Below are 27,154 nucleotides of genomic sequence, written 5' to 3'. Positions count from 1 at the left end.
TCAGAGGCGGCCACCCGGAGCCTAGGAGAAAATAAAACAGAAGCCGTGTTTCCTGTACGCGTCGGCGGGAAGGTGGGGCCTCACTGGGCCTCACGGGTTCCCTGCGGGTCCCCCAGCGCCCGGCGCCCAGCTGCAGCCGCGGGGTCCTCTCGCCCAGCCCCGCACTGACACTCGGGCGACACTCAATATAAACGTGTTGAATGAGTCAATGACCAAAGGAAGAACATTTAGAATTTATTTCATGGAGAGAGAGAAACATCCATGATGAGAGAGAATCACGGATCGGCTGCCTCCTGCACGCCCCACGCTGGGGATCGAGCCCGCAATCCGGGCCTGTGCCCTGAGCGGGAATTGAACCCTGACCTCCTGGTTCCCAGGTGGATGCTCCAGCACCGGGCTGTCCCTTTACTTTAGGTGGCACACGGGAGGATCAGTCACGTGGCAGCCGACCACGGGGTTCTCGGGACTGGTCTCAGCTGGACAATACTGACCGTGCCGGGCCCGGGGCCAAACTGGGCGTGCGAACATCAGTGAATGGCGGTCTCCTCTCCACAGGGAGGTGGAGGGGAGAGGAGGGGCGGGGCCCAAGGGGTCCGCTGGGTAACCCCTGCGGTGATGGCAGTGGGCAGGGTGGGCACGACAGAGTGGCTTAGGAGGGCTGGCGCGGCCGCAGGCGGGGCTGGGGTGGTGAGCAGGCAGACCGGGGAGCCCCGGGGCCCAGGCTAAGGCGTTTGGACTTTACCCTGAGTCCAAGGACCGCAGGGAAGGTTTAACATGAGCGACGGAGTCAGATCGGAACCTCCTTTCCTGCCGGTGGCCCCAGGTGAGGAGGGTGGCCTGTCTCAACGCTGGCCCCGCACACACTGGCACTGGTTTCAGTCCGGTGAGAAGGCAGCTGGGGCGAAGGCCCCGCCGAAACCCTCGGCCCGTCCAGTGACCTGCTTCCCAGCCTCGGGACAGAGGGTGCCTCTGCTCTGCCGCGTGCTGTGGCCAGCGACCCGCCTCGGGGGGCCCGGGCCCAGCACCTTCCCGGAGCCACAGGGGCGGGACGAGGCGGGCGGGGCAGCGGTGCAGGGGCGCTTTCTAAAACACGTCCTATGACCTGGGCGATGGGGTTCCAGCAGCCCTTTCGGGGCGCTCCACGTCCCTGATGACGCCCGTGTTGCTCAGAGCGGAGGGCCTCCCCGGAAGCTCTGCGCCCGGGCTCCTGGTTTAGATGTCGGCAAACGTGGCCCAGGGGCCGCCACAGGGTGGACCGGATTCTTTGGAGACGCCTACAGCAATCCGGGCAGGGCTGGGGCTGGGGGAGCGAGGGAGCTTTGGAACGCTATTTTTTGGTCGAACATCCACACGTGACCAGTGTCCCATGCCTGTTGCCCGTAGTAACCAGGTGTCCCGAGTTCCGGCAGGAGAGGTCCTGGCCACCCAAGTCCCCAGGTGGCTGGGTGTCATGAGCCACTCCGCATAGTCAACACGATGTTTGTTAATCCTCACCGGAGACTATTCTTCCATTGATTTTAGGGAGAGTGGAAGAGAGAGGGAAAGACAGAGAGAAACATCGATGTGAGAGAAACATCGATTGGTTGCCTCCTGCATGAGCCTGACCAGGGCCCGGGCAGGGAGGAGCCTGCAACCGAGGTACGTGCCCTTGACCGGAATCGAACCCGGGACCCCGCAGGCCAACGCTCTATTCACTGAGCCAAATTGGCCAGGGCATCCATAGTTAACTTTTTAAAATATCTTAATGTTGAAAGTATCACATATGTCCCCCTTTGCCCCCCATTGACCCCTTCTAGCCTGCCCAGGCCTTCACCACACTGCTGTCTGTGTCCATGGGTTATGCATATCAGTTCTTTGGTTGATCTCTTCCCACCCACTCCCGCCCAGTTCTTAGTGCTTCTGGGAAGAAATTTTGTTTTGTTCATCCTCACCGCGGGTATTTTTCCATTGGTTTTTAGAGAGAGCGGAAGCGAGGGGAAGAGACCGAGAGAAACACGGATGTGAGGGAGACACATGGATTGGTTGCCTGTGCCCAACCGAGGCCAGGGAACGAGCCTGTACTGAAATAGGAGCCTTTGATGGGAATCGAACCCAGGACCCTTCAGCCTGTGGGCCCACACTCTATCCACTGAGCCAAACTGGCTAGGGCTTGGGAAGAAATTTGGTGCAGAATATGACCACAGACAGAACAAAAACCCATTTTCCAGAAAGTTCTCAATGTTGAATATTCCAGTATCCAGAATACATGGACACACAAATGCTTGCTATTTTCTTTCCAGCAAATATGACTCCTTAAATTTGTAATCACCATATACCTTAATAAGGCCTGTTGTGTAAATAAATTAAGAAAAAACACCTTCATTAGACGTGTGGCCTCATTTTTGGTTCAAAAAATGTGGTCAGAGCTCTCTTTGTGAAGAAGTCAGAGATTCTTAGATCAGCCTGCCAGGGCCTCCGTTTCAACCAGTCCAATCAGGCGTGAGAGCATCTCACAGAAAGGTCCCGAGACCCAAACGGAAAAGGGAGCCCGGGCTTCCTGGTGAGCTGGGGCCGAGAGTAGCTGACAAAATTGCAGTTGGTCCCAGAACTTAGGTGGGGCGACTAAGGATGCAGGTCCCTCTGGCAAGGTTCACGTGCTTTTTGATGGTTTTGCTCACTTCCTTTACTCCTGCAGCAAACATAACATGTCATCTCCAGCCCTGGCCAGTGTCTCCCAGTGGTTAGAGCGTCGGCCTGTCCATTGAAGGGTCTCAAGTTTGATCCCTGGCCTGATGGGGACATGTGTGGGAGACAACCAATTGATGTGTCTCTCTCACACAGAAGTTTCTCTCTCTCACCCTCCCTCTCTGCAGCTGTCTCTAAACATCAATGGGAAACATCCTCGGTTGAGGATTAACAAAACAAAACAAAAAGCTTATCTCCACGTCAGGGCAACCTCTGGGTGTTAGGAGGCCTCGCAGAGTTTACAGGGACCCGCTGCGTCCTCCGGAGGAAAAAGCAGTCGGGGCGGACAGATGTGCAGAAAGGCGTGGGCCGGTGCAGCTGAGTGAGGCCAGGCTTAGTCACCGTGGCTTTCCATTCTCAAATCCAGGTTAGTAACCCCACTTCCTGACTCAGCCCAAGGCCAAGGCCTCTGAGAGTCGGCCCGTCGGCGGCAGGGCCAGCCTTTGGGGAGCAGCACTGCCTCCTTCCCTTGCCTCTGTTTCCCCATCTGAGTCAGATGCACCATCTGGGCACAGCCTGGCCTCCGCGGAGCCAAGTGCAGCCTGTGGGCGGGAGTTTGCATGTTTGAGGTTAGGGGCAGACAGGCCACCTGGGTCCTGAATCAAGAACTGAACTATGGGGTTAATAGGGGGTGGGGTGGAGGGACATATGTAATCCTCTCAACAATAAAGACTTTTTTAAAAAAAAGAACTTTCACGGCCCGGCATGGCTCAGTGCTTAAGCCTCAACCTATGAACCAGGTGGTCACGGTTCGATTCCCGGTCAGGGTCCCCACTGTGGGGCGTGCAGGAGGCAGCCGATCGATGATTCTCTCCCATCACTGATGCTTCTATCCCTCTCTCCTCCCTTCCTCTCTGAAATCAGTAAAAATATACTTTTAAAAGTTCCTTCAGCCCCTCCCTGGGGCCAGCAGTGGGGGCCGTATACACCCAGAGAGGTGCTGTCCTCCGATGGGGTTACCAGCTCCAGGGGTCCACCACTTGGGGAGCTCTATTCAAACACCAGAGGCGGTCGTCATGAGTTAGTTTTATTTACCCGGAGACGGGGACTCATGTCCTAAACTCTGCCTCCCTAAAGGGAGGCTCAGCCACGGCTTATACAGGGTGTCCCCCCAAAATGTATGCACACTGAATTTTGAAAATGAAACACTGTATTTAAAGAAACACCGCCGTTATAGTTATTCAAAGCGTGTCTATACGTTTTTGGGAGGGACACCCTGTATATGCCATTTGGTCCATTGCGTGTTGATGTCTTCTTTGCAGTTGGCTACACTTGGCTGCACTTGACCCGGCTGGGTTCCTGTCAAGCTGACCCAGTTTCCGGCCGATCTGCAGACACGGGGCTCCATTTAAACCTTCAGCAAGGCCCGCCCGGACCCTGGGACTCGGGTGCTGACACTGGCGGGACGGGCTCGGCTCTCAGGACCAGGCATTTCCTCCCAGGCCTCTGCCCTGTGCACTCACCGCTGGGCCTCGGGGCGCCGGCCCTTGGGGGACTGTCCGCGCGGCCCGCCACCGCGCTCCGCGGGCAGAGGGCAGGGGCGCCCCGGTGGCCTGCGGACCCTCGCCTCCCGGCCCTCCTCCGGGCGCCTGGCCCCGGCTCGGGCTGGAGGAAGCCCGGCGTGCGCTTGGCGTGTCCCCTGCTGTCGGCCCCCTGCCTGGAAGGCACGCGTCCCGGCCCCTCTGGCGGCCACAGCGGCGGCCGAGTCCTTGCCGGGCCCTTCCACGGGGATGGAGGCGGCGGGGTCCACGTGGGCCGCTCGCGTCCCATTTCCTTTCTCTGCCCAGGGGCCCGGGGCTTTTAACGCCAAGCGGAAGGGCAGTGTTGCGGGGCGCGGTGCTGGAAGTCGGCGGCGGCGGCTCCCGGCCCAAGGCTGAAGGCCCAGCGAGCGGCGGGCACGCAGCTCCCCGCACGGACGGAGGCAGCGCCCGCGGGGTCCCTGCGGCTCTCTGCGCGTGCGCGGACCTGCCTCAGGGTCGCAGGGCCGGAGGGCGCGAGGCCGCCGGCGGGGGCGGGACCTGCGGGGGCGTGCGCGTGCGCAGAGCTGGCAGATGGCGCGAGGCCGCCGGCGGGGGCGGGGGCGGGGCCTGCGGGGGCGTGCGCGTGCGCGGACCTGCCGCAGGGCCCGGAGCGGTGCGAGGCCGGGGGCGGACCGGGCGGCCCTGGGCGGCGCTGAGGTTCAGCCGCCCGCGCCCCCCCCCGCCCCTCCTCCAGGCCCCGGTTGGCCGCCGCCGCCGCGCTCCGCCCCCTCCCTGGGAGGACGCCCGGACGGAACCGATCGCGGCTGGTTTGAGCTGGTGCGTCTCCATGACGACACGCGCGGCGCTATAAGTAGCGGAGCAGCGGCGCGTCGGGCTTTGTCAGCGCCCTCAGCCTCCGCCGCCGCCGCCCCTCTGCCAGCGCTCCGGCGCCACTCGGCCGGCGGTCTCCGCGGGAGGGAGCGAGGCGGCGGGCGGCCGGGCGGGCGGCTGACGGGGGCGGCCGGCGGTCCTGCGCGCTCGGCGGCGGCGGCGGCTCCATGGGGTCGGCGTGAGGCGGCCGGCGCTCCGAGGTGAGAGGGGCTCCGGGGGGCGGGCGGGGCGGCCACGTGTCCCTGCTGCCGGGCCGGGCGGAGACCGGGACAGACCCGCGCCGGACCTGCGACGACACGTGGCCGCCGGCCCCTGACCTTGTGGCGCGGGGCCCGGGTTCTTCCCGGTGACGCGTGCCGGCCCGTGCCCTCCCCGCGGCGCGCCCGTCCCGGCCTGGGCGGCCCGCCCTCCTCTGGGGCACCCGACCGTGGGGTTCTGAGCCGGAAGCTGTCGGGAGGCCCGTTGGTTCCTTCAACCGCTGTTTTCCTTCTTTAAACCCACGTGGCCCGCCGGGCGGCAGGTGCAGGTGCGAGCGCCCGCGCCGCTGCGGAGACCGGGCTGCCGAGCGCTGGACCTCGGCTTTGGGCTGTTTTCTGCGCGGTCGGTCAGAGCAGAGGACCCGATAGAGGACCCCGAGGGCTGCCGGGGCCGAGGTAGCCGTGGTGGCCGAGGATCGGTGCCGGCCGGCCCGGCAGGTCCATTTGAGGATCTGAGTGACTTAGTGACTCGAGAGAGGCCGGAGCGTTCGGGTCCCCGCTCAGGCGCAGGGTGGACGGAGGAGCCCACCCCGAGGCTTTCGGAAAAGGCCGGTTGCGTTCGAGAAGCCGAAGGAATGGGTGCAAGTGGGGGAGCAGAACCTCTTAGAAATGTGGGGAGAACAGAGCATGTGGGCTGGATCCACCCTGCGATCGGGCGGCCGTTAGCTGACGGTGATGGTCTCAGTTCCCGTTGGAATCGGCCCCTCTCTACATAACCGGCTGTCCTGGCAGGAAGGTGCCGGCTGGTGCTCGGGGATTCCTCCTCTTAGGGAACTCCTGGGGGCGGTCCTGGCTTCCAAAGAGACTGGAGAGCAGCGATGTATTTCAGAGAAAAACGCCCCAGGTTTAAGCCTGAGCATTGCCTTGAAGACCCTAGTTAACCCAGGCCTCACCGCTTCCGCCCTGCCGTTCCTTATTCTCTAGCCGGCGGGAGGCCTTTGCTGGCCGGAGCGGTGAGTTGGAGGTGGACAGTGCCCAACAGTCACATTCGGTGGAGAGCTGGAACCAGCCCTGCCGGGCACGGGTTCCGATGGATGGCAGGCCCGGCCCCCTGGGTCTCTCATGTGCCCCGTGCCCGAGCAAGCTGCGGCCTCGAACCATTGCCCGGCCTCTGCCCGTGGGCTGCAGGCACTGAAGCAGGCTGCCTGGGGGAAGCAGGCTTTACCCGGCAGGAAGTGAGGCGGTTTAAATAAGTAACATGAAGACAAGCGTCCTCCACCACCGTCATAGCTGATGGAGTCCAAGGACAGGGGCTCTGATTGTTACCAGCTTGTTGCTTACCCATAAGCCATTTATGCTGCTTACTTCAGCACATATTGCAGATATCAGAGGGCCTGTGGGGATTCCCGGGATTGCTAATTTAGTAGGCAACACTAGCCTAAGAATGCTGATTTTTCTGATCAGATACAGCCACTATGTTATGTTGATTTGAAGATGCAGTTTTTAAAAATACATGCCCACCCTGCAAATAAAATTAGCTCATAAATTTCCCAGGAGACTTGAGCGCACTCTGTAAGTTGAGCCCTAGATGTTTCCATGATATGATTCTGTATAATTTGAAGTGTTTGAGATGTACAGTCCTCTGGATGGGATTTCAGTGCTGCTTTAAAAATAATCTGAGGTGTTGTCGTGTCCTCAGATGCTGTAGCAGGGGTCCTCAAACTTTTTAAACAGGGGGCCAGTTCACTGTCCCTCAGAGAGCAGGAGGGGAGTCGGAGAGTGCGGCGCACGTTCCACACATGCGCACTGCGGGCCCGGGACGAGTCGGCTGCTAAGCAGGACAGGCAGCGGCGGCAAAAACACCCGGCGGGCCGGATAAATGTCCTCGGCGGGCCGCAGTTTGAGGACCCCTGCTGTAGAGATTTGTGGGTTCATAACTTATACCCGGAGTAATGGGGTTCCCAAACCCAGAGAGGGAGCCGTGAGGTGTCTGAGCAGCCCTGCTTCCTGGGTGGGCGCCGTTAGGGCCCGGTGTGTCCACTTGATGTGTCCTAAGGGGCAGCCCGTCTGTGTTCCAGGCTTTCCCGCTGCTGCACGGAGGGGACCGTCTCCCGTGGACGGGGTTCCTGGAGAGCGCGGCTGAACAGCTGGCAGTGATTCCCATCCCGTCTTCGTTTTCCTTGTAAGTATTCTTGGCCGTTGCACGTTCGTCTGGTTCAGAATGACTAAGTATTTAGTGTAATTTAATGAGCGAGTGTCTCCACCCTCTTGCAGTGTGCAGCATTCGGGAACATCCAGAAACCGGGAACATGAACAGCGTTAGTAACGAAGAGTTCGACTGCCACTTCCTCGATGAGGGCTTTACCGCCAAGGACATCCTGGACCAGAAGATTAACGAAGTCTCCGCTTCAGTAAGTGCACGGAGTCCGTGCCGGCAGCGTCGCCGGGCGGTGCGGCCCCTGGGGGACTTCGGTGGGGTCTGAGGAAGTGTGATGGCACTTGGTGTCTTGTTGGGGAATTGAGAGTTTAATTGGCTGCGGATCGTCCAGAATAACAGCGATACTCATGTCGGTGAATGGACTGAGGGTGATGGGAGCGGTGGAGGCCGCGGGGCACACATTGTCTGCGGCTAATGCGCTCCCCGTGCCCGCTCCTTCTGCAGGACGATAAGGATGCCTTCTATGTCGCGGACCTGGGAGACATTCTAAAGAAACACCTGCGGTGGCTAAAAGCTCTTCCGCGGGTCACCCCCTTCTATGCAGTCAAGTGCAATGACAGCAGGACCATCGTGAAGACCCTGGCTGCCATCGGGACGGGCTTTGACTGTGCCAGCAAGGTGAGCGAGGCGCAGCTGCGTGGTCCCCGGGCAGCAGAGGGGGGTCGGGCGTGACGGGACAGCTCCCGTGTTTGCTTCTTGCACTATTGGCTGCACCTGTACCGTGCAACACCTCTTCCTTCTCAGACTGAGATACAGTTGGTGCAGAGCCTCGGGGTGCCTCCGGAGAGGATCATCTACGCAAACCCTTGTAAACAAGTGTCTCAGATTAAATACGCCGCCAGTAACGGGGTCCAGAGGATGACTTTCGACAGCGAAGTCGAGCTGATGAAGGTCGCCAGGGCACATCCAAAGGCCAAGTGAGTTCCTCCGCGAGAGGGCGGGTGGGGAGTGGGATCTGCGTGTTGTTGAACACGCTCCGATGTCCAGGTGCTGGGTTTTGTTCTCCCGTGAGTTCCCTGCACTGGGTCAGAGGCAGCGTGGGAAATGGCTTACACCCTCTTGGTTAAGAAAGCCGTGTCAGATCACCCCAGAGGACCAGAGCCGAGGACACTGTGTGTCGGAACCGAAGAGTCTGTGTGCTTAGCATGTGCCTGGGCGGCCTGTGAAGTCGGTGCTGCTCTTGCTTCTAGGCTGGTTTTGCGGATTGCCACCGACGACTCCAAAGCAGTGTGTCGTCTCAGTGTTAAATTTGGTGCCACACTCAAGACCAGCAGGCTTCTTTTGGAACGGGCCAAGGAGCTAAACATCGATGTCATCGGTGTGAGGTGAGAGCGTGGGGGCCGGGGGTTAGAGGCTAAGACAGTGGTCGGCAAACTGCGGCTCTTTGGCCCCTTGAGTTTTTGGCCAAGGCCAGCTGAGGAGTACCCTCATTAAGTTAATAACAATGTACCTGCCTATATAGTTTAAGTTTAGAAAATGTGGCTCTCAAAGGAAATTTCAGTCGTCGTACTGCTGACATTTGGCTCTGCTGACTGATGAGTTTGCCGACCCCTGGGCTGGGATAACGACAGACAGTGCACGTTCACAGTCTGTTCCCGCCGCGAACAGTTCCTCAGATGATAGAGCGTCTTCTCCTTTTCCCGCCCCAGCTTCCACGTGGGCAGCGGCTGTACTGACCCCGAGACCTTCGTGCAGGCCATCTCCGACGCCCGCTGCGTCTTCGACATGGGGGTGAGTGTACGGAAACCCTCAGGGTGCGGAGCGCAAGGCCGCAGAGCTAGTCTCAATTCTAGAATCGGCCGGCCTCCTCCGTTCTTCGTGGCCTGGTACACATTTCGCTGTTTGACCTGGTTTTTTGCCTCTAGGCTGAGGTTGGCTTCAGCATGTACCTGCTGGATATCGGTGGTGGCTTTCCTGGATCTGAGGATGCAAAGCTTAAATTTGAGGAGGTAATTCATAGCCAAACTGGTATGTGGTGGCTGCTTTAGCAAGTCCCCTAGGGGAGTATTTGGGACTATACAAACAGGAAAAGAAATGTCCTGAGCGACTTTTGTGCTGTCTAAAATTGTTCTTAATATTCTTTGGTTTTCTAAAACATGAGTCAGTTTCTAAAATGTCTTGGGAAACAATTAAGAAATGTTGCTGTGGTGATGAGAGAACACACTGACTTTAGTACAGCAAGTGCTCACTTATGTCATTAATAGGTTCTGTGACTTTAAATCAGACGACTTGTAACAAAACAGTTGCTTTATCCTGGGCTAATTGATATACCTGAGGGCTCAGTTCCTATGGCTGCTCATCAGTGTTCCAGCAAAATGACAACATTTGAACAAGGCGACATAATTGGGGGGCCTGCTGTCCATCTTTATACCAAATGTGCTTTGCTAGAACTCGTATTTCCTCTCGTTAAAACATTAAGTGTTTAGTCACTTAGGGAGTTAAGCCCCATTAAATGGTGTTGAAGTTTATAAAATGTCCACATAGTTATTTGTTCAAATTCTGTGAGGTTGACAGAATAGAGTTTTATCCTGTTGGCATGTATTTGCTAGATAAAAATATTTGGGGCACTCTGATCCCTCAGTAAGTAGTAATATATTTGTTTATCGTTTGATAAAATCGTCCCTATAACATCTTAGAGGATAGAAGGGTATCAGGAGGGAATCCAAGTGAAACCATGGGGTGCGCAGGCTGGTTTTGAGGGGCAGTGTTTATTTTTGCTGTTGCCTGGTGATAACCTCTGCTGAGGCTGTGCAGACGTGTTATATCACATCACAGCACTGCTCTCTCCACCGCCTGGTTCCCCTGATGGCTGACTGCTCTTGTCTGTCTGTCTGTCTCACTCCGTAGATCACCAGTGTAATCAACCCAGCCCTGGACAAGTATTTTCCATCAGACTCGGGAGTGACACTCATAGCTGAGCCGGGCAGATACTATGTTGCGTCAGCTTTCACGCTTGCAGTTAATATCATTGCCAAAAAACTGGTCTTAAAGGAACAAACGGGCTCTGATGGTAGGTGTAAAGCGAAACTCATTGCACACGGGAGTGGAAGCTGGTACAAAAGGTGGTCACTGAGACTGATGTGCTTTCTAGATGAAGACGAGTCGAGTGAGAAGACCTTCATGTATTACGTGAACGATGGAGTGTATGGGTCCTTTAACTGCATCCTCTACGATCATGCGCACGTGAAGCCCCTTCTGCAGAAGGTACCTCCGCTCAGCGTACTGTGTGTGCGGTCAGCGTACTGTGTGTGCCATCAGCGTACTGTGCGCGCGAGGGAAGATGGTTGGTCGTGGTGAGTGTAACTAGGTCCGTTTCTCTCGCATGCAGAGGCCCAAACCAGATGAGAAGTACTACCCCTCCAGCATCTGGGGCCCGACCTGTGACGGCCTCGACCGCATCGTGGAGCGCTGCGGCCTGCCCGAGATGCACGTGGGGGACTGGATGCTCTTTGAGAACATGGGTGCTTACACCGTGGCTGCTGCTTCTACTTTCAATGGGTTCCAGCGGCCGACGATCTACTACGTGATGTCAGGGCCGACATGGTTAGTGCCAGGGCGTGTGTGTGGGCCTGATAAGAGACCTTGGGGCGCTCCCTTCCAGGAGCCCCGCACCTGTCTCCCCCCTCTTCCCCTACAGGCATGCAGCCCCTAAACGCTAAGGGCCCACAGGACTTAGAAGCAGGGCGGCAGAGGGCAGCTCGTCCTGGGCTCACCCTGAGCCTGTCTCCAAGGCCCTCTCCTCTCTCTGCCTTCTCACCCCCCCCCCACCCCCCAGTCCCTCTCCTGTTGCTGCTTCTGTCCTAAGCCCTTCCTGGTTTTGGTGTCCCCAGCTGTAGCAAATGTACTTTTTAGGGGGGAAAAGGGAATAGATATCTTCTTCGATTTATGCTCTTATCTTACTCTAATTGAAAGGAATGATGTTGCTTGATTAAATAGAACGTTTTTAAGTTTATTTTCTCCCTGTTAAGGGAGATACTCTAGAAAATTGGGAGAATACAAATGGATGGGAAAATCTCTCCAATAACTGATTTGTATTTTCAGATTTTCCCTGATCCATAACCATTTTAGAAAAGTCTGGTTAAGATATTTCTGGGTGGCAGGAATACTTTAATGAGTGCATGTGACCTGTGGTTTCCTTATTACCCCAAGATGGTTCTGGAGCCACGCTAGCTTTAGAAATACTGAGGTGCTTCCTCGTGGCAGTAACAAGGAAGGAAGCGGGCCATGAACAAGTTAGTGGGAGCTGCTCGGTGTGGGTGACCCGGGTTCCTCACTGTGCCCCTCCTCTCTCTCAGGCAACTGATGCAGCAAGTCCAGAACCGTGACTTCCCGCCCGAGGTGGAGGAGGACGCCGGCGCCCTGCCTGTGTCCTGCGCCTGGGAGAGCGGGATGGAGCTCCTCCCAGCAGCCTGCGCGTCGGCCCGAGTTAACGTGTAGACGCCATTCCTGTAGCTGTTACGCGAGTGTAGCTTGACTTAAGGATTGGGGGGACCACTTAACTTAATGATTGCTAGTTTGAAATGTCTTTGTAAGTGGGGGTGACACAGATGGAACCAGGTGGAAGGCCTAGGCGACGGGGTCACACTTATGTGTTCCTATGGAAACTATTTGAATATTTGTTTTATATGGATTTTTACTCAATTCTCAAACATGCTACTGCAGAGCGCCCCTCAGCTGCCAGGCAAGCATTTGTAGCTTGTGTGTTGGCAGAACCAGCTGAGGCCGAGTGCTGTGACCTGTTGAACCAATAAAGTTCCTTGGAAATTGGGCACTGGGAGGTCTTCAGTGTGTCCGTCCACATGCCCGCCTTGCCATGTTTCTACACGTGGGAATCCATGTTTTCATTTCCCCAGAGGACTTGACAGTTGGTGAAACTGTGGACACGCTTTTCTGTTGGGCATCTCTGTCCATGAGTCCTGCGTGAAGTTGCTGAGGGTTCTGGAAGGGGGCAGGTCTAGCCCCAGGCAGCTGGAGGGAGCGATGGATGAGCAAGACCAGTGGCTCAGCCCGCCCGAAGGTCCACGGTGCCGGGACTGCACTGCCCAAAGCCCCTGGTGACTGGCTGGCCTGCTCCCGTCCCAGCCAGTGCCCGGGGAGCTGCACGAGGCCTCGGAGCCCTGCCCACAGACCAGGCTTCCCCTTCCCACCTGGCAGCACTCCCCAGGCAGGCGCTGTGGTTACAGGTCAGGAATGGAGTGCAGCCTTGGGCAGTCCGCTTAATAAATCCAGCAGCACCACTCGGTGTTGTAGATCTTTGCCTTTTTCTCTGACCACTGCATCCCCAAAAGTAGCAGGCCCACGCACAGGCAGCTGCACCCAGCATGCACAGCACTCAGCACCCACGGCCACGCACAGGCAGCTGCACCCAGCCAGCACCCACGGCCACGCACAGGCAGCTGCACCCAGCATGCACAGCACTCGGCACCCACGGCCACGCACAGGCAGCTGCACCCAGCCAGCACCCACGGCCATGCACAGGCGGCCGCACCCAGCACCCACGGCCACGCTCGGGCGGCCGCACCCAGCATGCACAGCACCCGGCACCCACTGCCTTGCACAGGCGGCCACACCCAGCACCCACGGCCACGCACAGGCAGCTGCACTCAATGCATGGTCATTCAGAAGTGGCTGTACTCAGCACCCACAGCCATGCACAGGCGGCCGCACCCAGCACCCACGGCCACGCAGAAACAGCAGCTTCACCTCCCCACTGGCCGTGTTCCTTGCCTCCGCCCTTCCCCACGGGTTTGGCTGGGGTCTGGGTTCAGCGAGGCTGCTGGGTGGGCCCTTGTCCCCTGACTGGTGTCCCTGTAAGAAGAGGAAGCAGCACGTGGTTGCTCTCCGCCCCCGTGGGCCCAGCGCTCCTCCTAACTTACAGTCGGTTTCTTCTGTGGGTGTGGGTCCGTCACTTGGGGCTCAGATTTTTAAAAAGAAGAACAGAACACCATTCGCAGGTGGCTGACCACAGCCCCAGGCGTGTGGACCCTGCACTCGCCCAGGCAGGGCCGCACCGGAAGGCGGGCTCCCTCCGCTGGGCTGTGGCGCAGCAGGTCTGCTCCGGGGCACCTCAAGCAGGACCGGGTCAGTTTGCTCAGCCCTCACACCTGTGGCGCTCTCCCTGCCTTCTTACCGCCCTCCCCGTTCTCAGGTGCACGTGCTGCGCAGGTGAGGGCATCTGTGTGAGAGGGAGACACGTATTGCTGCCCAAACTTACCGTAAATATGTAGATGGCGTGTAATGTGAAGGTGAAACCGTGTAACCCGTTTTAGGGCAGACACCTGTGAACACGGCCCAGCTTCCGCGGAACCAGGCTGGGAAGCAGCTGCTAACATCGGAGCCGATGTCTGGATTTCTACAAGAGCATTTTTATAGAAAAAAGAGTTTAAACTCTAGTTTTAACTTGTAAGTTGAGAAGAGCCAAAGGTGAAATGCCGAGTGTGCGGTGTGGCTCAGATCGGCGGAGGCCCACTCTGGTCAGTGAACCCGTTAGCCACTTGCAGGACCTCGGATTTCCAGACAACGATTTTTAATGTCTGCTGTCTATTTTGTTGTTAATCCTCACCCAAGGATATTTTCGCCATTGAATTTTAGAGAGAATGGAAGGGAGGGAGAGAGACACAGAGAGAGAAACATTGATGTGAAAGAGAGACATCGATTGGTTGCCTCCAGCATGTGCCGTGTGGTGGGGGGAGGTAGGGTTGGAGCCTGCAACCCTTGACCAGAATCAAACCCTTCAATCCACAAACCAACGCTCCGACTACTGGGCCAACCGGCTAGGGCTGACGACTGTCCATTTAAATGTTGGCTCCTGCCACATAAAACATGCCTGATCTTCGGTAATGATGGTGCTCCGAGAGTGGCCGGAGCCTGGGGAGGGAGGGGGCATTTCCAGAGTGGAGGGTGACACTGCCAGGCCCCGCAATCAGAACCCCCTGGTGCCAGCCTGGACCAGCCACTTCCCCTGAGCGGGAAGCAGATGCCGTGAGTGACGGAGCTTCAACCCGAAATGACGGAAATCCTGGAGCTGAGAGGTGCTCTCTGCCGGGCAACGGGACCAGAGCTCAGCGATGAAACGGACCCAGTAAAGACAGGTCCCTTAGGCCCTGGGGCCTGTGGCGGTGGGAACGGACACCACGTTAGATGGGCTTCAGGGAGTCATTGTAACGGGAGCCGAAACTTGCTGAGCTCGGCTGGCGGCCCTGAGCGGAGCCTTTCCGCAGGGCTCGCCCACCCCGCGGCCGCCCTGCAGGCGCCAGACTCACGGTTCACGGAGCAGGGAGACCCCGCGGGCTGGCAGGCGGAACTCACACAAGTGAAGCCACCTGGAAGCTGGCCAATGGGGGGCTGGCTTCAGAGCCCAGAGCCCTGCTCTGAAGATGGCCTAACCCCTCTGCCCTATGGCCCCTACACCCATCACTTTCCTTTTAAATCCTCACCCGAGGATATTTTTCCATTGGTTTTTAGAGAGGGAAAGACAGACAGAAACATCCATGTGAGAGAAACACATCGGTTGGTTGCCTCCTGCATGCGCCCCAACCAGGGCCTGGGCCAGGGAGGAGCCTGCAACCGAGATACGTGCCCTTGACCGGAATCGAACCCCGGACCCTATGGTCTGAAGTCCAATGCTCTATCCACTGAGCCAAACTGGCCAGGGCCAGATCCATCGCTTTTTTTTCTTTCTTTCTTTTTAAAATATATTTTTATTGATTTCAGAGAGGAAGGAAGAGGGAGAGAGAGAAACATCAATGATGAGAGAGAATCACTGATCAGCTGCCTCCTGCACGCTCGCTACTGGGGATCGAGCCTACAACCTGGGCATGTGCCCTTGACTGGAATGGAACCTGGTACCCTTCAGTCTGCAGGCCGACGCTCTATCCACTGAGCCAAACTGGCTAGGACTAAATCCATCGCTTCTAAAAAAATATACACTTTTATTGATGTCAGAGAGGAAGAGAGAGAGGGAGACAGAAACATCAACGATGAAAGGGAATCACTGACCGGCTGCCTCCTGCATGTCCCTCACTGGGGGTCAAACCTGCAACCCAGGCCTGTGCCCTGACTGGGAATCGAACCGTGACCTCCTGGTTCATAGGTCGATGCTCAGCCCCCGAGCCCTGCCGGCCGGGCTCTCAGCCTCTTGTTTCACAGATGGGATGCCGGCCACAGAGGCCAAGTGATTCAAGGAAAGCGAGCCCATCAGGAGGGCCTGGGAGGAAGGAGGTCCCCTGCTGCCCTGGCCTCTTGCTGAAGAAGAAACACCGAGGCTGGACCGAGCCCCTTTCTCCGTCCCACCGGGCGGGGGCGGGGCTCCAGTCCTCGCCGTCCCCCAGCCTCATCCCAGCCCAGGGCGCGGCCGTGGGTGCCAGGGCAGCCGTGGCTCCAGCCCTGCGGGGTTGGCCCGTGAGCTGCGGTCATGCGTGGGCTCGGGCTGCACTGACCCCGCTGAGTCCGGCCTGGCAGTGACCAGGCCCCCCCCGGCCCCACCCAGAGCTGGAGGCTGGCGCACGTGCACCTGGCGGGTCATTAGCGGGAGTCAGGGACGCTCTGGGCTCCGGGCAGGGAGCACACCTGGGAATCCTGTCCTGGGCGGTGGGAGGATTTTTCCATCCTGACTCCAGAAGGGGGAGGGTTAGGTCGTGACCTCTGGCCACAGGGGTCACCGAGGTGGAGCCTGAGTCCAGGGGACCTTCCTCGGGCTGTGGTCTCGGTGGTGAGGGCTGAGTGGGGGTCAAGCTCAGGGGGCCGGAGCTGGACTGAGGTCAGTCATTGGCAGGACCCTCATGTGCCCTTGCCCTGGGGGTGCCTGGGAGCTGCCCCTCCGCCGTCTGACCGGCCCAGGCTGTGCAGGCTCCGCCCCATGGCTGGCACGCGGGGCTGCCAGACACAGCAAGTCAGCACGTGAAATACCGCGTGAGACACGTGCACGCTGGAGATCATCTGTTGTTTCTCTGAAATTCAGTTTAATCGGCGCCTATTGCCAGGCCCCTGAGTGCAGGGTACCGGGCGCCCAGCCTCAGGTTCCGGGGCTCCGTCACTCACCAAACACCAGGCTCTGGGAGGCCTTAGGGATGCAGACATCCCAGCCCGGGAGGCCCTCCCAGCCACCGCCACCAGGGGGCAGCAGCACCCAGCGCCCGAGGCTCCCCTGCAGGTGGGGGCCCTGACCCAGTCCCGGGTCACCCAGCTCCCAGGTCACCCCGTCACTCAGCACACGCTGGCGGAGCCGATGGGGACAGGGCTGCGGGAACAGGGGTGGTCTGGCCCAGAGGGAGGTCCAGGGCGGGAGGAAGGGGCTCCAGCACCTTGTCCCCAAACCAGGCTGCTCCCCCGAAACTCCTCCTGAGCCCCACAGGGGAAGCCCCCCCAGCCCCGCCCTGGCCTCCTGCCTGGCCCCGGGCACAGCTCCTGGGGCCCGCAGCCTGTGCCTGCTGCCCCTGCCTGTGGGGCGTGGGTGACGCCCCCACTCACCTCCTGAAGGGCCCCAGGACCCCGCAGCCCCGGGCTCTCTCGCAGCCGCCCGCCCTGGCCGTGCGCAGGTGGGTGCCGTGGGAAGCGGAGGGTGCTGTCCTTGCCCACCCCCCACCCCTCACCCCTCACCCCTCACCCCCCACCCCCCACCCACGGAGCCGGCCCTGAGGCCAGGGTCCAGGCCCGCCCCCCATGACCAGTGTCGCCCGCTCCCCATCTGCACTCTCCACCGAGCACTTCCCGCCCTGGGCTGCCCCACAGGGTGCCTGTCCCAGCCCCGGCTCTGACCCCGCCCAGAGGAGCAGGGGCCACCCCAAAGCCCAGGTCAGTGCCCCGGCTCCCCGAGTCCTGTCTGGCTAGTGGGACAGGGAGGGCTGGGAGGGAGCCACGCCGGGACGTGCGTGCCAGGCCGGTGTGGGGCGCGTCCAGGCAGGGCCGGTGGGTGGGTCACTCACTCATTCGTCCGTTCACTCCCTCACCGCGAGCTGCCGGCCTGGCCCCGCCGAGCAGCGCGGGCGGCTTGGGGTGTAGGGGTGTCGAGGGAGGGGTGTCGCGGGGGACGGGGGCAGCTCCCCGAGGAAGGGACACAGCTCGGAGTCTTGGGAATGACCTGGGGGGGGAGGGGGGCGGGAGGGAGAAGAGGCTCTGGGGTAGAGATGGTGATGGAGAGACTTGGGGTGAACACACAACACCATATACAGGCTGTGCCTCTGGCCACAGGGGTCACCGAGGGGTCAGACCGACTACTGTATGATGTGTTAGAGTCACACACCTGAAACCCGTATGATTCCATTAACCAATGTCACCCCAATACATTCAGTGATAAAACAGTAATTTAAAAAACAAAAGGAACGGCCTGGCATGTGGTGAGGTGAAGTTCGAGGCCACGGTCAGCCCCCGTGGGGCCAGGGGCAGGGCGGCCCAGGCAGGGGCAAACCCGGCTGCTGGTGGCCGGGGGCAGAGGCGTGGGTCCCCCCGGCCCCACCGGGAACGAGCTGCGAGGCTGCCACTCAGCGCGGCCTCACACTCGTGCCCAGGAGCCGCCCACCTGCCCACGCAGACCAGGCCACGTGCTCCGGACCCTCCACGCCAATTCTCCGCACAGGACGTGAGTGTGCAACACCCTACAGGACACACACACTTCACACGGCTGTCCCACACACACCTCCCGTCCCCCCCAACACAGACCCCCAACCACAGACCTGCACAGGCCCGGGGACGGGGCGCAGAGGGCCTGGCTGGCTTAGTTCTGATTCTGCCATCGAGTGAGCCGGGGGGGGGGGGGGGGGGGGCGGCTGGCGTCGGTGACGTCTGTGGGGCAGGCCCCTCCCTCCCGGTTCTGTCACCTCGAGGCCCTTGTGGAGTGTGAGGTGCGCAGGCGGCCAGGGCCGCGGCCACGTGTGTGTGCGGAGACAATGGCCTCCTCCTCGGGGTGCGCCCACGGCCACCTCGCTGATTACACCACAGGGCGGGGGGCGGGGGGCGGTGTCCCCGCAAACCTGCCGAGGACAGTCCTCTCTATTCCCGCCGGTGCTTCCCGGCGCCAGGCAGGCACCGGGACAGGCGGTGCCGATCCGCAGACACAGCGACAACGAGGCGGCGGCGGGACCCGGGGCCCACCCTTCCCGTGGGCGCGGGGGCGCCGGCTGGGGCTCCCAGGGGCCAACACACGACTCGGAGGTGCTGTTTATTGGATCATTTTAATACAGGAAACGCCGGGCCGGCCACGGACACCCTCACAGACCCTGCGTTCTTGGGGGCCTCCCGCAGCGGACGCGCATGCATGTCCTCGGACACGGGCAGGCTGGCGTGAACACCACAAGGAACCGGCTGGGAGACCACAGGCCACGAGGGAGCCACGCCTCAGAGGCATTAAATACGGGACCTACACGTGACACTTCACATCAAACACGGGTAATTTACACACGACGGGAGGACCGCAGCACACGGACTGCGCGTGGCTTTGGCGGAGAAGACGAGCGGGGTGCTGCCATGCACGGGAGGCCGCCCTCCTCGCCGCTCCTGTCCCCTCCCGTCACCTGCAGCCACGACACCGCCGCCGGCGCCACCTCTGAGCCCACGGCGCCCGCGGGGTCCCGGCTCCCTGGGAGGCGGGAGGTGGGGGAGGCCGGCGGAGGGGGCGCGGCTGCAGGGGGACAGGTGAGTGCGGGGTCACCTGGCCCGGCCGGGGTAGCAGGGATGATGGAGGAGGCATCCGCTTCTGCGAGCAAAGCGTAACGGTGAAGCCCGCGCCGCCCCGTCGGGCGCTCCCGCCGCCGGGCGCCGGCTCAGAACTGGCTGGCGCTGCTGGGGTCGCACTGCAGCAGCCGCACGATGGACGGGTCGCTCTTGGCACCTTTGATGAACTCCTCCAGGGACAGCTTGCCTGGGGGGGGGGCGGGAGTCAGCGGTGCACGGCTTTCCTCCCGAGCACGGGACCCCCCCCCCGCCCCCCCCCGCCCCCTGGGCCGGCTGAGCCCTCACGAGGCCGCCGGACGTCCCGGTGCCGCTTGCTTCGTGGGCCTTTTGGGAAAACCCTCTGCTTTCCCGGCTCCCCGCTGAGGGCACGCCCATTATGGCAACACGCGTGGCCGGTGGATGATTTCAATCCTTTAAGAGCCACCCCACGCTTTACCTGAGGAATTCGTGGCCTCTGCCTCGAACCCTAACCCAGTCAGGGTTGGGGGGCTGTCCACCCGAGGGGTGGGGGGGCGGGCGGCCAAGGGTGACTGCCCGCGGGGGGGGGGGGTGGCGGGCCCAGGGTGACTGCCCGCGGGGGGGAGGGGGGGGAGGGGGGGCCCAGGGTGACTGCCCGCGGGGGGGGGGGGGGGGGCGGGCCCAGGGTGACTGCCCGCGGGGGCGGCAGGACCAGCTGGGAGACCGTCTGCTCGGGCCCCCCTGCCGGGGGGGGGGGGGGGGGACTGGTGCCACGTGCTCCCTCCCCAGCGGCCTGGCCCGCACAGACGCACAGACGTGGCAGGACGGGCTTTGAAGCAGACACGAGCCTGTGCCGAGCTCTGCGCCGCGGGGGGGGGGGGGGGGGGGGAGGAGATTAGGGGGGTCGAGGAAGGAGAGGAAGGTTCATGGCGGGGGAGGCAGCAGGAGCTCAGCTGGTGCCCAGCGTGTGCCCGGCGCTGAGGAGTGGTCAGCCGCCAACCTCCCCGCCTCAGGGACTTCAGTGCAAAGCGGGGCCGGGGGGTGTGTATGTGGGGGGGCCGCTGGCGGGACGGATGGGGAGGAGGCGCTGGAGGGGTCGGCCCAGGCCCGGTCCGGGCCCATCTCAGTTAGGGGGCTTCTGCCAGGAGCCCGGGAGCGGCTGCGGTGACAGGTACCGCGGTGGCAGGGACCCCGCCTGTCCAGCAGAGAGGGCCCCCTCCTGGGCCCCCAGCAGGGGCGGCCAGGCCCAGGGCGGGCTGCAAGGGAGGGCACAGCACCCTCCCAGGAGAGTGCCCAGGCCCCCCGCTAGCGCCCCCCCCTCTGGGCTCCCGGCCTGTCGCCCCCCTCGGCGGGTGGGGCTCTCAGGGGCCACGCCCACTCCTCAGGCTGCGGGGTCCTGAAGGCGCCCCCTCCACCAGGGCGGGTGGGGGCCATCAGCACGCGGGCCACGCCCACAGGCTGCTCGGGTCCCCAGTTTAGAAGCTCGGAGACCGGGGCTCAGGGGCACAGCCACAGGTGCGAGGACGGGGCGCAGCCCCCCACCTGCCCCGGGCTCTCCCGCAGCCCAGCGGAGGGCGGGGGCCGGCGCCTACCGTCGTTGTTGGTGTCCATCTGCCTGAAGATCTTGTCCGTCCGCTTCTCCGGGGTGGACTCGTCCTCGGGCATCTTCATCACCGAGGACACCATCTTGTAAATGGCCTGCGGGGGCACATGGAGGCGTGAGCTCAGGTTCCGGAACGTTCCTGGGCAGCGGCGCAGGAGTGAGCTTCCGCCCAGCCCACACACGGCACGGGGAGGCGGCTGCTCGCCGGCCTCCAGGACCCCCCTCCACCCTCCCCACCCCCCACTGGAGGGATGGCCCGGCCGCTCCCGGCACCCGGGTGTCACCGGTGGGCAGTCGGCGAAGGAAGCCGGATGCGATGATGGGGCTCAAGAGCAGGCGCGACGACCCCACTTAGCGGTCAGAGGAGGGGGCCGCCTGGGGAGGCGCCCAGAAGGCGCGTGAGGGAGCTTCTGGGGGTGGGCGCGCCCGTAGCTCCCCGAGGGGTGGCCCAGGCCTGTGCGGGTACAGCCCCTCCCGCTGCGCACACAGCTGTGAGACCGCACTGAGGGCCGGGCCTCAGCTCAGAATAAAGACTCCGCCCCGCACCCCCCGCACCCCGAGAACCACAGGGCCAGCCGCTGGGGCAGCCGGGGCGGGGGGCGCCGGTCACCTGCAGGGTGCAGACCCTCCTCAGGCACCGCCCTCCAGGGCTCAGCCCCGGGTCCCGCCGGGCAGTGTGTGTGTGTGTGTGTGTGTGTGTGTGTGTGTGTGTGTGAGTGTGTGTGTGTGTGTGTGTGTGTGTGTGTGTGTGTGTGAAGGGCTTCGATGCCGGGGACGGGCACGCGTGGGGCTCTGTGCCAGTTCCCCGAGCCTGCGCTGTGTTGTGTGTGGAAACCGCCTACAGGGGACCTGGGTGGCCACACCTTTGCTCACGGAGCCGGGGCCCTTGCGGGTGGCGAGCACCTCTTCCGGGACGTCTAGACCCGAATCCGCCGGCCGGGAGTGGGGCAGAGGGGATGCTGGGGGGGGGGGGGGGGCGGGCCCGCCGCGGCCCTCTGTGGCTGCGTATCCCTAGGCACCGGGAAGGCGAGGACACTCGGCTTCCCTCCAACAGCCTCGCCCAGAGCCCTCGACAGCGCGAAGGCAGGGCCGTCTCTCACGGGCGCCGCTCATGTTCCGTCCACCGCACATTGCGCGTTCCTGGGGGCCCCTCAAACCGGGACTCACAACTGTCAAGGGTCCCCTGAGTCACTCCCCCCTCAGCTGCTGATTCTCAGGAAACCTCCTCCCAGCCCCAGCTGAGTGACGTGCAGGGAGGGACCCCCTCGTAGGGCAGGGGACCAGCTGATGGCAGCACGTGACTCAGCGTCACTGGGGCAGCACCCGCCGCCCTTAGAGTGACAGCTGCTCACTTTCAGGAGAGCACGCCAGAGGGGCAGGGCCACCTGGACAAAAATGTCTGCACGCTGCGGGGAGGGGGACCCAGAGCCCTGCCTGACGGTGGGCCTGGCCCTGAGGACCCTCAGCCTCTCCCCAGCACCCCTCCCACCCGCACCACCTCCACCATCTCCCCCCGCCCCTCCCACCTGCACCACCTCCACCATCTCCCCCCCCCGCCCCTCCCACCTGCACCCTCTCCCCTGCCCATCTGCACCATCTCCCCTGGCCCCGCCCATCTGCACCATCTCCCCCTGCCCCTCCCACCTGCACCCTCTCCCCCCGCCCCTCCCACCTGCACCCTCTCCCCGCCCCTCCCACCTGAACCCTCTCCCCGCCCCTCCCACCTGCACCCTCTCCCCCGGCCCATCCCACCTGCACCCTCTCCCCCTGCCCCTCCCACCTGCACCCTCTCCCCGCCCCGCCCACCTGCACCCTCTCCCTGCCCCGCCCACCTGCACCCTCTCCCCCCGCCCCTCCCAACTGCACCCTCTCCCCGCCCCTCCCACCTGCACCCTCTCCCCGCCCCTCCCACCTGCACCCTCTCCCCCCTGCCCCTCCCACCTGCACCCTCTCCCCCTGCCCCTCCCACCTGCACCCTCTCCCCGCCCCTCCCACCTGCACCCTCTCCCCGCCCCTCCCACCTGCACCCTCTCCCCCCTGCCCCTCCCACCTGCACCCTCTCCCCCCGCCCCTCCCACCTGCACCCTCTCCCCGCCCCTCCCACCTGCACCCTCTCCCCCCTGCCCCTCCCACCTGCACCCTCTCCCCCCTGCCCCTCCCACCTGCACCCTCTCCCCGCCCCGCCCACCTGCACCCTCTCCCTGCCCCGCCCACCTGCACCCTCTCCCCCCGCCCCTCCCACCTGCACCCTCTCCCCGCCCCTCCCACCTGCACCCTCTCCTCCTGCCCCTCCCACCTGCACCCTCTTCCCGCCCCTCCCACCTGCACCCTCTCCCCCCGCCCCTCCCACCTGCACCCTCTCCCCCCGCCCCTCCCACCTGCACCCTCTCCCCGCCCCGCCCACCTGCACCATCTCCCCCCGCCCCCCCCACCTGCACCCTCTCCCCCCGCCCCTCCCACCTGCACCCTCTCCCCCCGCCCCTCCCACCTGCACCCTCTCCCCGCCCCTCCCACCTGAACCCTCTCCCCGCCCCTCCCACCTGCACCCTCTCCCCCGGCCCATCCCACCTGCACCCTCTCCCCCTGCCCCTCCCACCTGCACCCTCTCCCCGCCCCGCCCACCTGCACCCTCTCCCTGCCCCGCCCACCTGCACCCTCTCCCCCCGCCCCTCCCACCTGCACCCTCTCCCCGCCCCTCCCACCTGCACCCTCTCCCCCTGCCCCTCCCACCTGCACCCTCTTCCCGCCCCGCCCACCTGCACCCTCTCCCCGCCCACCTGCACCCTCTCCCGCCCGCCCACCTGCACGATCTCCAGCATCTCGCTGCGGCTGATGTAGCCGTTGCCGTCCAGGTCGTACATGCTGAAGGCCCACTTGAGCTTCTGCTCCAGCTTGCCCCGGGAGGTGACGCTCAGCGCGATGATGAACTCCCGGAAGTCGATGGTGCCGTCGCCGTTGGTGTCGAAGGTGCGGAAGACGTGCTCGGCGAACTTGGAGGCGTCGCCGTAGGGGAAGAAGTTGGCGTAGATCTTCTTGAACTCGTCCACGGTCAGGTGGCCGGTGGGGCAGTCCTTGAGGAAGCCCTTGTACCACTCCTGCAGCTCGTGGTCGGTGAACTCCGTGTTCTCCCGCAGGTCCTGCAGCACCTCGGGCCGCAGCTTGCTGTTCTGCTTGCCCATGGCGGCCGGCGGCTACACCTGCGGGACAGCGCTCTGCTGGGGACCCCGTCGGGGCCGGCTCCCCACCCTGCAGCCACCCAGCGGGCCAGGACTCCCCCGTGGGTCCTGCACCCGGGGCCGTCACGGTGCCCGGCTGCCCCGGCTCCTCCAGGCCCCCGAGGGGGAGGGGCAGTCCACAGGCCCTGTTCCTTTCCTTCCTGGCACACGCCGGACCACACTGCCCAGGGCCCGTGAGCCCAGCGGGCATGGACTGCGTTCTGGCGATGGAGGGGGATGGAGCGGTCCCTTCACTTCCGGGCCTGGCTCTCGGCCACTCTCCCAGGGAGGACTGGGGCCCCGTGGGGCACAGGCCGGAGTTTCCTCTCGCGGCTCAACCAGGCTTCCTCACCTGACCACGCCCCTTTCTCCGTCTCCTGATGACCACCGTTTGGGGTGCACGGGGGAGAGCCATCCTCTGCTCACAGCAGCACCTGTTCTTCCCCGGACCCCCCTGAGCTGATGGAAGGGAGCCGCCGGAGCCCTGGATGACTGTGGGGAGCAGAGCTCGCCGCCCCAAGTCACATGGCCCTGGAGCGCCTGGGCTGTGTGAAGCAGGGAGATTTGGGCGTTGGTGCCAGCAGTTAAGCAGCCCCTCAATGGGCAGTCGGGTGACTACACCCCCTTCTCCAAGGGGGGGCCTGTGGGGACTCTGGGCAGGGGAGCGACAGGCCCAGAGGAAGTGGGTGCAGAGCCAACATGGGAGTTACGGGGAGGCCTGCTCACCGACAGAGCCCCAGCCGGTTCCCCGGCCCGCCAGCCTCAGCCCACATCACTGGACCTTTCTCTGGAGAAGCTGACCCACCCGTGCACCCCCTCCCACGACAAGACCTTTAACTACACTACGTTTGGGGTCCTCCACAAAGCTGGCCCCCTATCGGCTGCTGCTGTTTTTGTTATAAAAATGACAGGGTATAGTCACAGAGCATGAATATAGTCCCGTGTGGATCACCTTTGGAAATCTCGAATAAACTCTGAACAAATCCTATATAATAAAAGGCTAATGTGCAAATTGACCCAACGGCGGAACCACCAGTCGCTATGACACACACTGACCACCAGGGGGCAGACACTCAAGGCAGGAGCTGCCCCCTGGCAGTCAGGGCCCTCCCACAGGGGGAGCGCCGCTCAGCCAGAAGCCGGGCTGACAGTGGAGAGCGCAGCGGCCCGCCTCCGCGGCAGCGCCAAGGATGTCCGACTGCGGGGAGCGGGCCTAAGCCATCAGTTGGACATCCCCTGAGGGCTCCCGGACTGCGAGACCACCCCCCTCCCAGACTGCATGAATGTCGCGCACCAGGCCTCTACTATTTATTAACAACATATTTCAAAACCACCACCATCCTAGAGTTTCAGGGCGGGGGGTGGAACAGAGGCAGCGGGCATGAGTCCTGTTTCAAAGCACTTATCAGGCCAAGCAAGTCACACACGGGTCCATTCCGGCAGCAAATTAACTAACAGCAGCACACTAGCCGCAGCCACCACTCGCCAGGCGCTCACGCTGTGCCGGGCGGGCGAGGGCAGACCCGTTTACGGACGGTGACATTGACGCCCAGGGGGTGCTAGGCCACCTGCTCGGGGCCCCACAGCTCATGCCGCTGGGATGTGAACACTGGCCCGTCTGAGCGTGACCACAGAGCTCTACCCTGGACCCTGGGCCCAGGGAGGTGGGCCGGGCAGGCCTGGCAGTCGGCCATACAGAGAACGACTGGGAGACAATGAGTGATGTGTTCAGGAAACAAAAAGGATACATTTCGTTTTGGAGAAAAACGATCAAGAAATTACGGATGACACGGAGACCCTGCTGCTGTGACTCAGGCGCCCCCCTCCGCCTGTGTGATGTCTTGACCACGCCCATTTAAAGCCATTTTTAAAGTCGGTAACATTAGTTCTACTGTTAGGAACTTCAAGCCTGCTGGTGTTCTCGGAGGCTGAGCACTGACCTAGGAACCAGGAGGCCACGGTTGGATGCCCGGTCAGGGCACATGCCCAGGTTGCGGGCTCGATCCCCAGTAGGGGACATGCAGGAAGCAGCCAATCAATGATTCTCTCTCATCATTGATGTTTTCTCTCTCTCTCCCTCTCACTTCCTCTCTGAAATCAATAATATATGTGTGTGTGTGTGTGTATATATATATATATTTAAAAAAACAACTGGATGATGAGGGCTTTAAAAGGCCTCTGGAGGTTTGACCCCCCTCCCCCAGGCCACCTCTAGGGGGCAGGGTACATGGCAGATCCCAGGCGCTGGGGAGGCGGGGGCCATGCTTGGCCAGGCTGGGGGGAGGCAATGCCATCTCATCTTGGTGGGCTGTGAAGGGTGAGGGTCCCTGGGCAGAGGGAAGGCGCCACGGCGCTCCCGGCCGGCGTCCACCTTGCTCCCTCGCCATCACACGTGCTCCCAGGACAGGTCCCCTCGCTGGCCTTCCCACTGTGCCGTGCATGGAGCCGTGACGGAGCCCACGAGTGCCCGGCACCGCCCAGGCACCCGGGCATCGCTGGGCCGGGTCCTAAGAACCACCCTGCCGGTCTCTCCCGCGGCTCAGCCGAAGCAGGCGGCCTCGCGGGGACGGTGGGATGCGGCGTGCCCGGTGACCCTGCTACCAATGAAGCCAGAAAGCCAACTGTATGGACAGACCGGCTGGCGGGGCCGACAGCAGACACAAAGCCAGCTTTTCTGCAAAGACGGCGCCATCACCCGGTACCCCACAGAAACGGCGCCCTGGGCACAGGCTCCTGGGGAAGAGGAGGGGGGACTGCACGCGCCCCTCTTCCTCCAGGGGAGCAGGGGGAGGTGGAGCGCAGCTGCTGGGAGGAAGGGCCGAGCCCAGTGCGGGGAGCGGCGGCCTGGGGAGGCTCGGGCTGCAGTGAGGCGCGGCGGACACCAGAGGGCGCAGCGGGGACAGGCTTCCCAGGGCCTCCGCTCCCTGACCCCGCCCCGGCCACGCCCCCCCACCTAGCGGCTGCCTCAGTTTCTCCATCTATGAGCTAGATCTGTCCAGCACAGTAACCGCCACTCCCGTGCGGCCCCTCTGAATTCGCGCATGTGCCCTGAGAGTAAGATCCACACGGCGCTCACGGCTTTATGAGGAAGACGATGGACAGCATCCATGAGCACGTCTATCCTGAGTACATGTGAAACGAGACCTGACAGCCTCTGAGCACAGTGGGTCCAATGACGCGTGCTGGTAACATTAGTCTCACCTGTTTCTTCCTCCGTGTTT

At 62.3% G+C, this 27,154-nt stretch overlaps 2 protein-coding genes and 1 non-coding gene across 4 annotated transcripts in view; 2 read left to right on the top strand and 1 right to left on the bottom strand.

Moving 5' to 3' along the window:
* The first annotated feature begins 5,074 nt into the window (after positions 1-5,074).
* ODC1 (ornithine decarboxylase 1) lies at positions 5,075-12,261 on the top strand. Its single transcript, XM_054728096.1, has 12 exons — positions 5,075-5,275; positions 7,351-7,454; positions 7,547-7,683; positions 7,935-8,108; positions 8,235-8,407; positions 8,681-8,815; positions 9,140-9,221; positions 9,356-9,439; positions 10,338-10,500; positions 10,582-10,694; positions 10,819-11,033; positions 11,786-12,261. The coding sequence occupies exons 3-12, from the start codon at positions 7,582-7,584 to the stop codon at positions 11,925-11,927; spliced, it is 1,383 nt and encodes a 460-aa protein (XP_054584071.1). The 5' UTR covers positions 5,075-5,275; positions 7,351-7,454; positions 7,547-7,581; the 3' UTR covers positions 11,928-12,261.
* On the top strand, positions 6,351-6,483 carry LOC114230392 (small nucleolar RNA SNORA42/SNORA80 family). The gene has a single exon (XR_008558672.1). It is a non-coding gene; the product is annotated as a small nucleolar RNA SNORA42/SNORA80 family (small nucleolar RNA).
* Positions 12,262-18,639: 6,378 nt separating the features above from the next.
* Positions 18,640-27,154, bottom strand: part of HPCAL1 (hippocalcin like 1) — a 70,341-nt gene continuing 61,826 nt past the window's right edge. For both annotated transcript variants that reach the window (XM_054728233.1, XM_054728234.1), the window contains 3 exons: positions 23,520-23,915; positions 20,708-20,813; positions 18,640-19,344 (listed from right to left, as the gene is read on the bottom strand). In XM_054728233.1, coding sequence (XP_054584208.1) covers positions 19,247-19,344; positions 20,708-20,813; positions 23,520-23,897 — 582 coding nt within the window. In that variant the 5' untranslated portion in view covers positions 23,898-23,915 and the 3' untranslated portion in view covers positions 18,640-19,246. The remainder of the gene's footprint in view (positions 19,345-20,707; positions 20,814-23,519; positions 23,916-27,154) is intronic.

Source organism: Eptesicus fuscus, chromosome 16 (assembly GCF_027574615.1).
Source record: "Eptesicus fuscus isolate TK198812 chromosome 16, DD_ASM_mEF_20220401, whole genome shotgun sequence".
NCBI lineage: Eukaryota > Metazoa > Chordata > Mammalia > Chiroptera > Vespertilionidae > Eptesicus > Eptesicus fuscus.
Note: the sequence above shows the minus strand (reverse complement) of the source record. Positions and strands in the feature narration are given on the sequence as shown.

Bases quoted from the DNA above. Each gene is read 5' to 3' on its own strand.
- ODC1 (XM_054728096.1), top strand. From the start codon at position 7,582: ATGAACAGCGTTAGTAACGAAGAGTTCGACTGCCACTTCCTCGATGAG. The intron at 7,684-7,934 runs GTAAGTGCACGG...CTCCTTCTGCAG, and splicing joins TTAACGAAGTCTCCGCTTCA to GACGATAAGGATGCCTTCTA. The intron at 8,816-9,139 runs GTGAGAGCGTGG...TTCCCGCCCCAG, and splicing joins ATCGATGTCATCGGTGTGAG to CTTCCACGTGGGCAGCGGCT.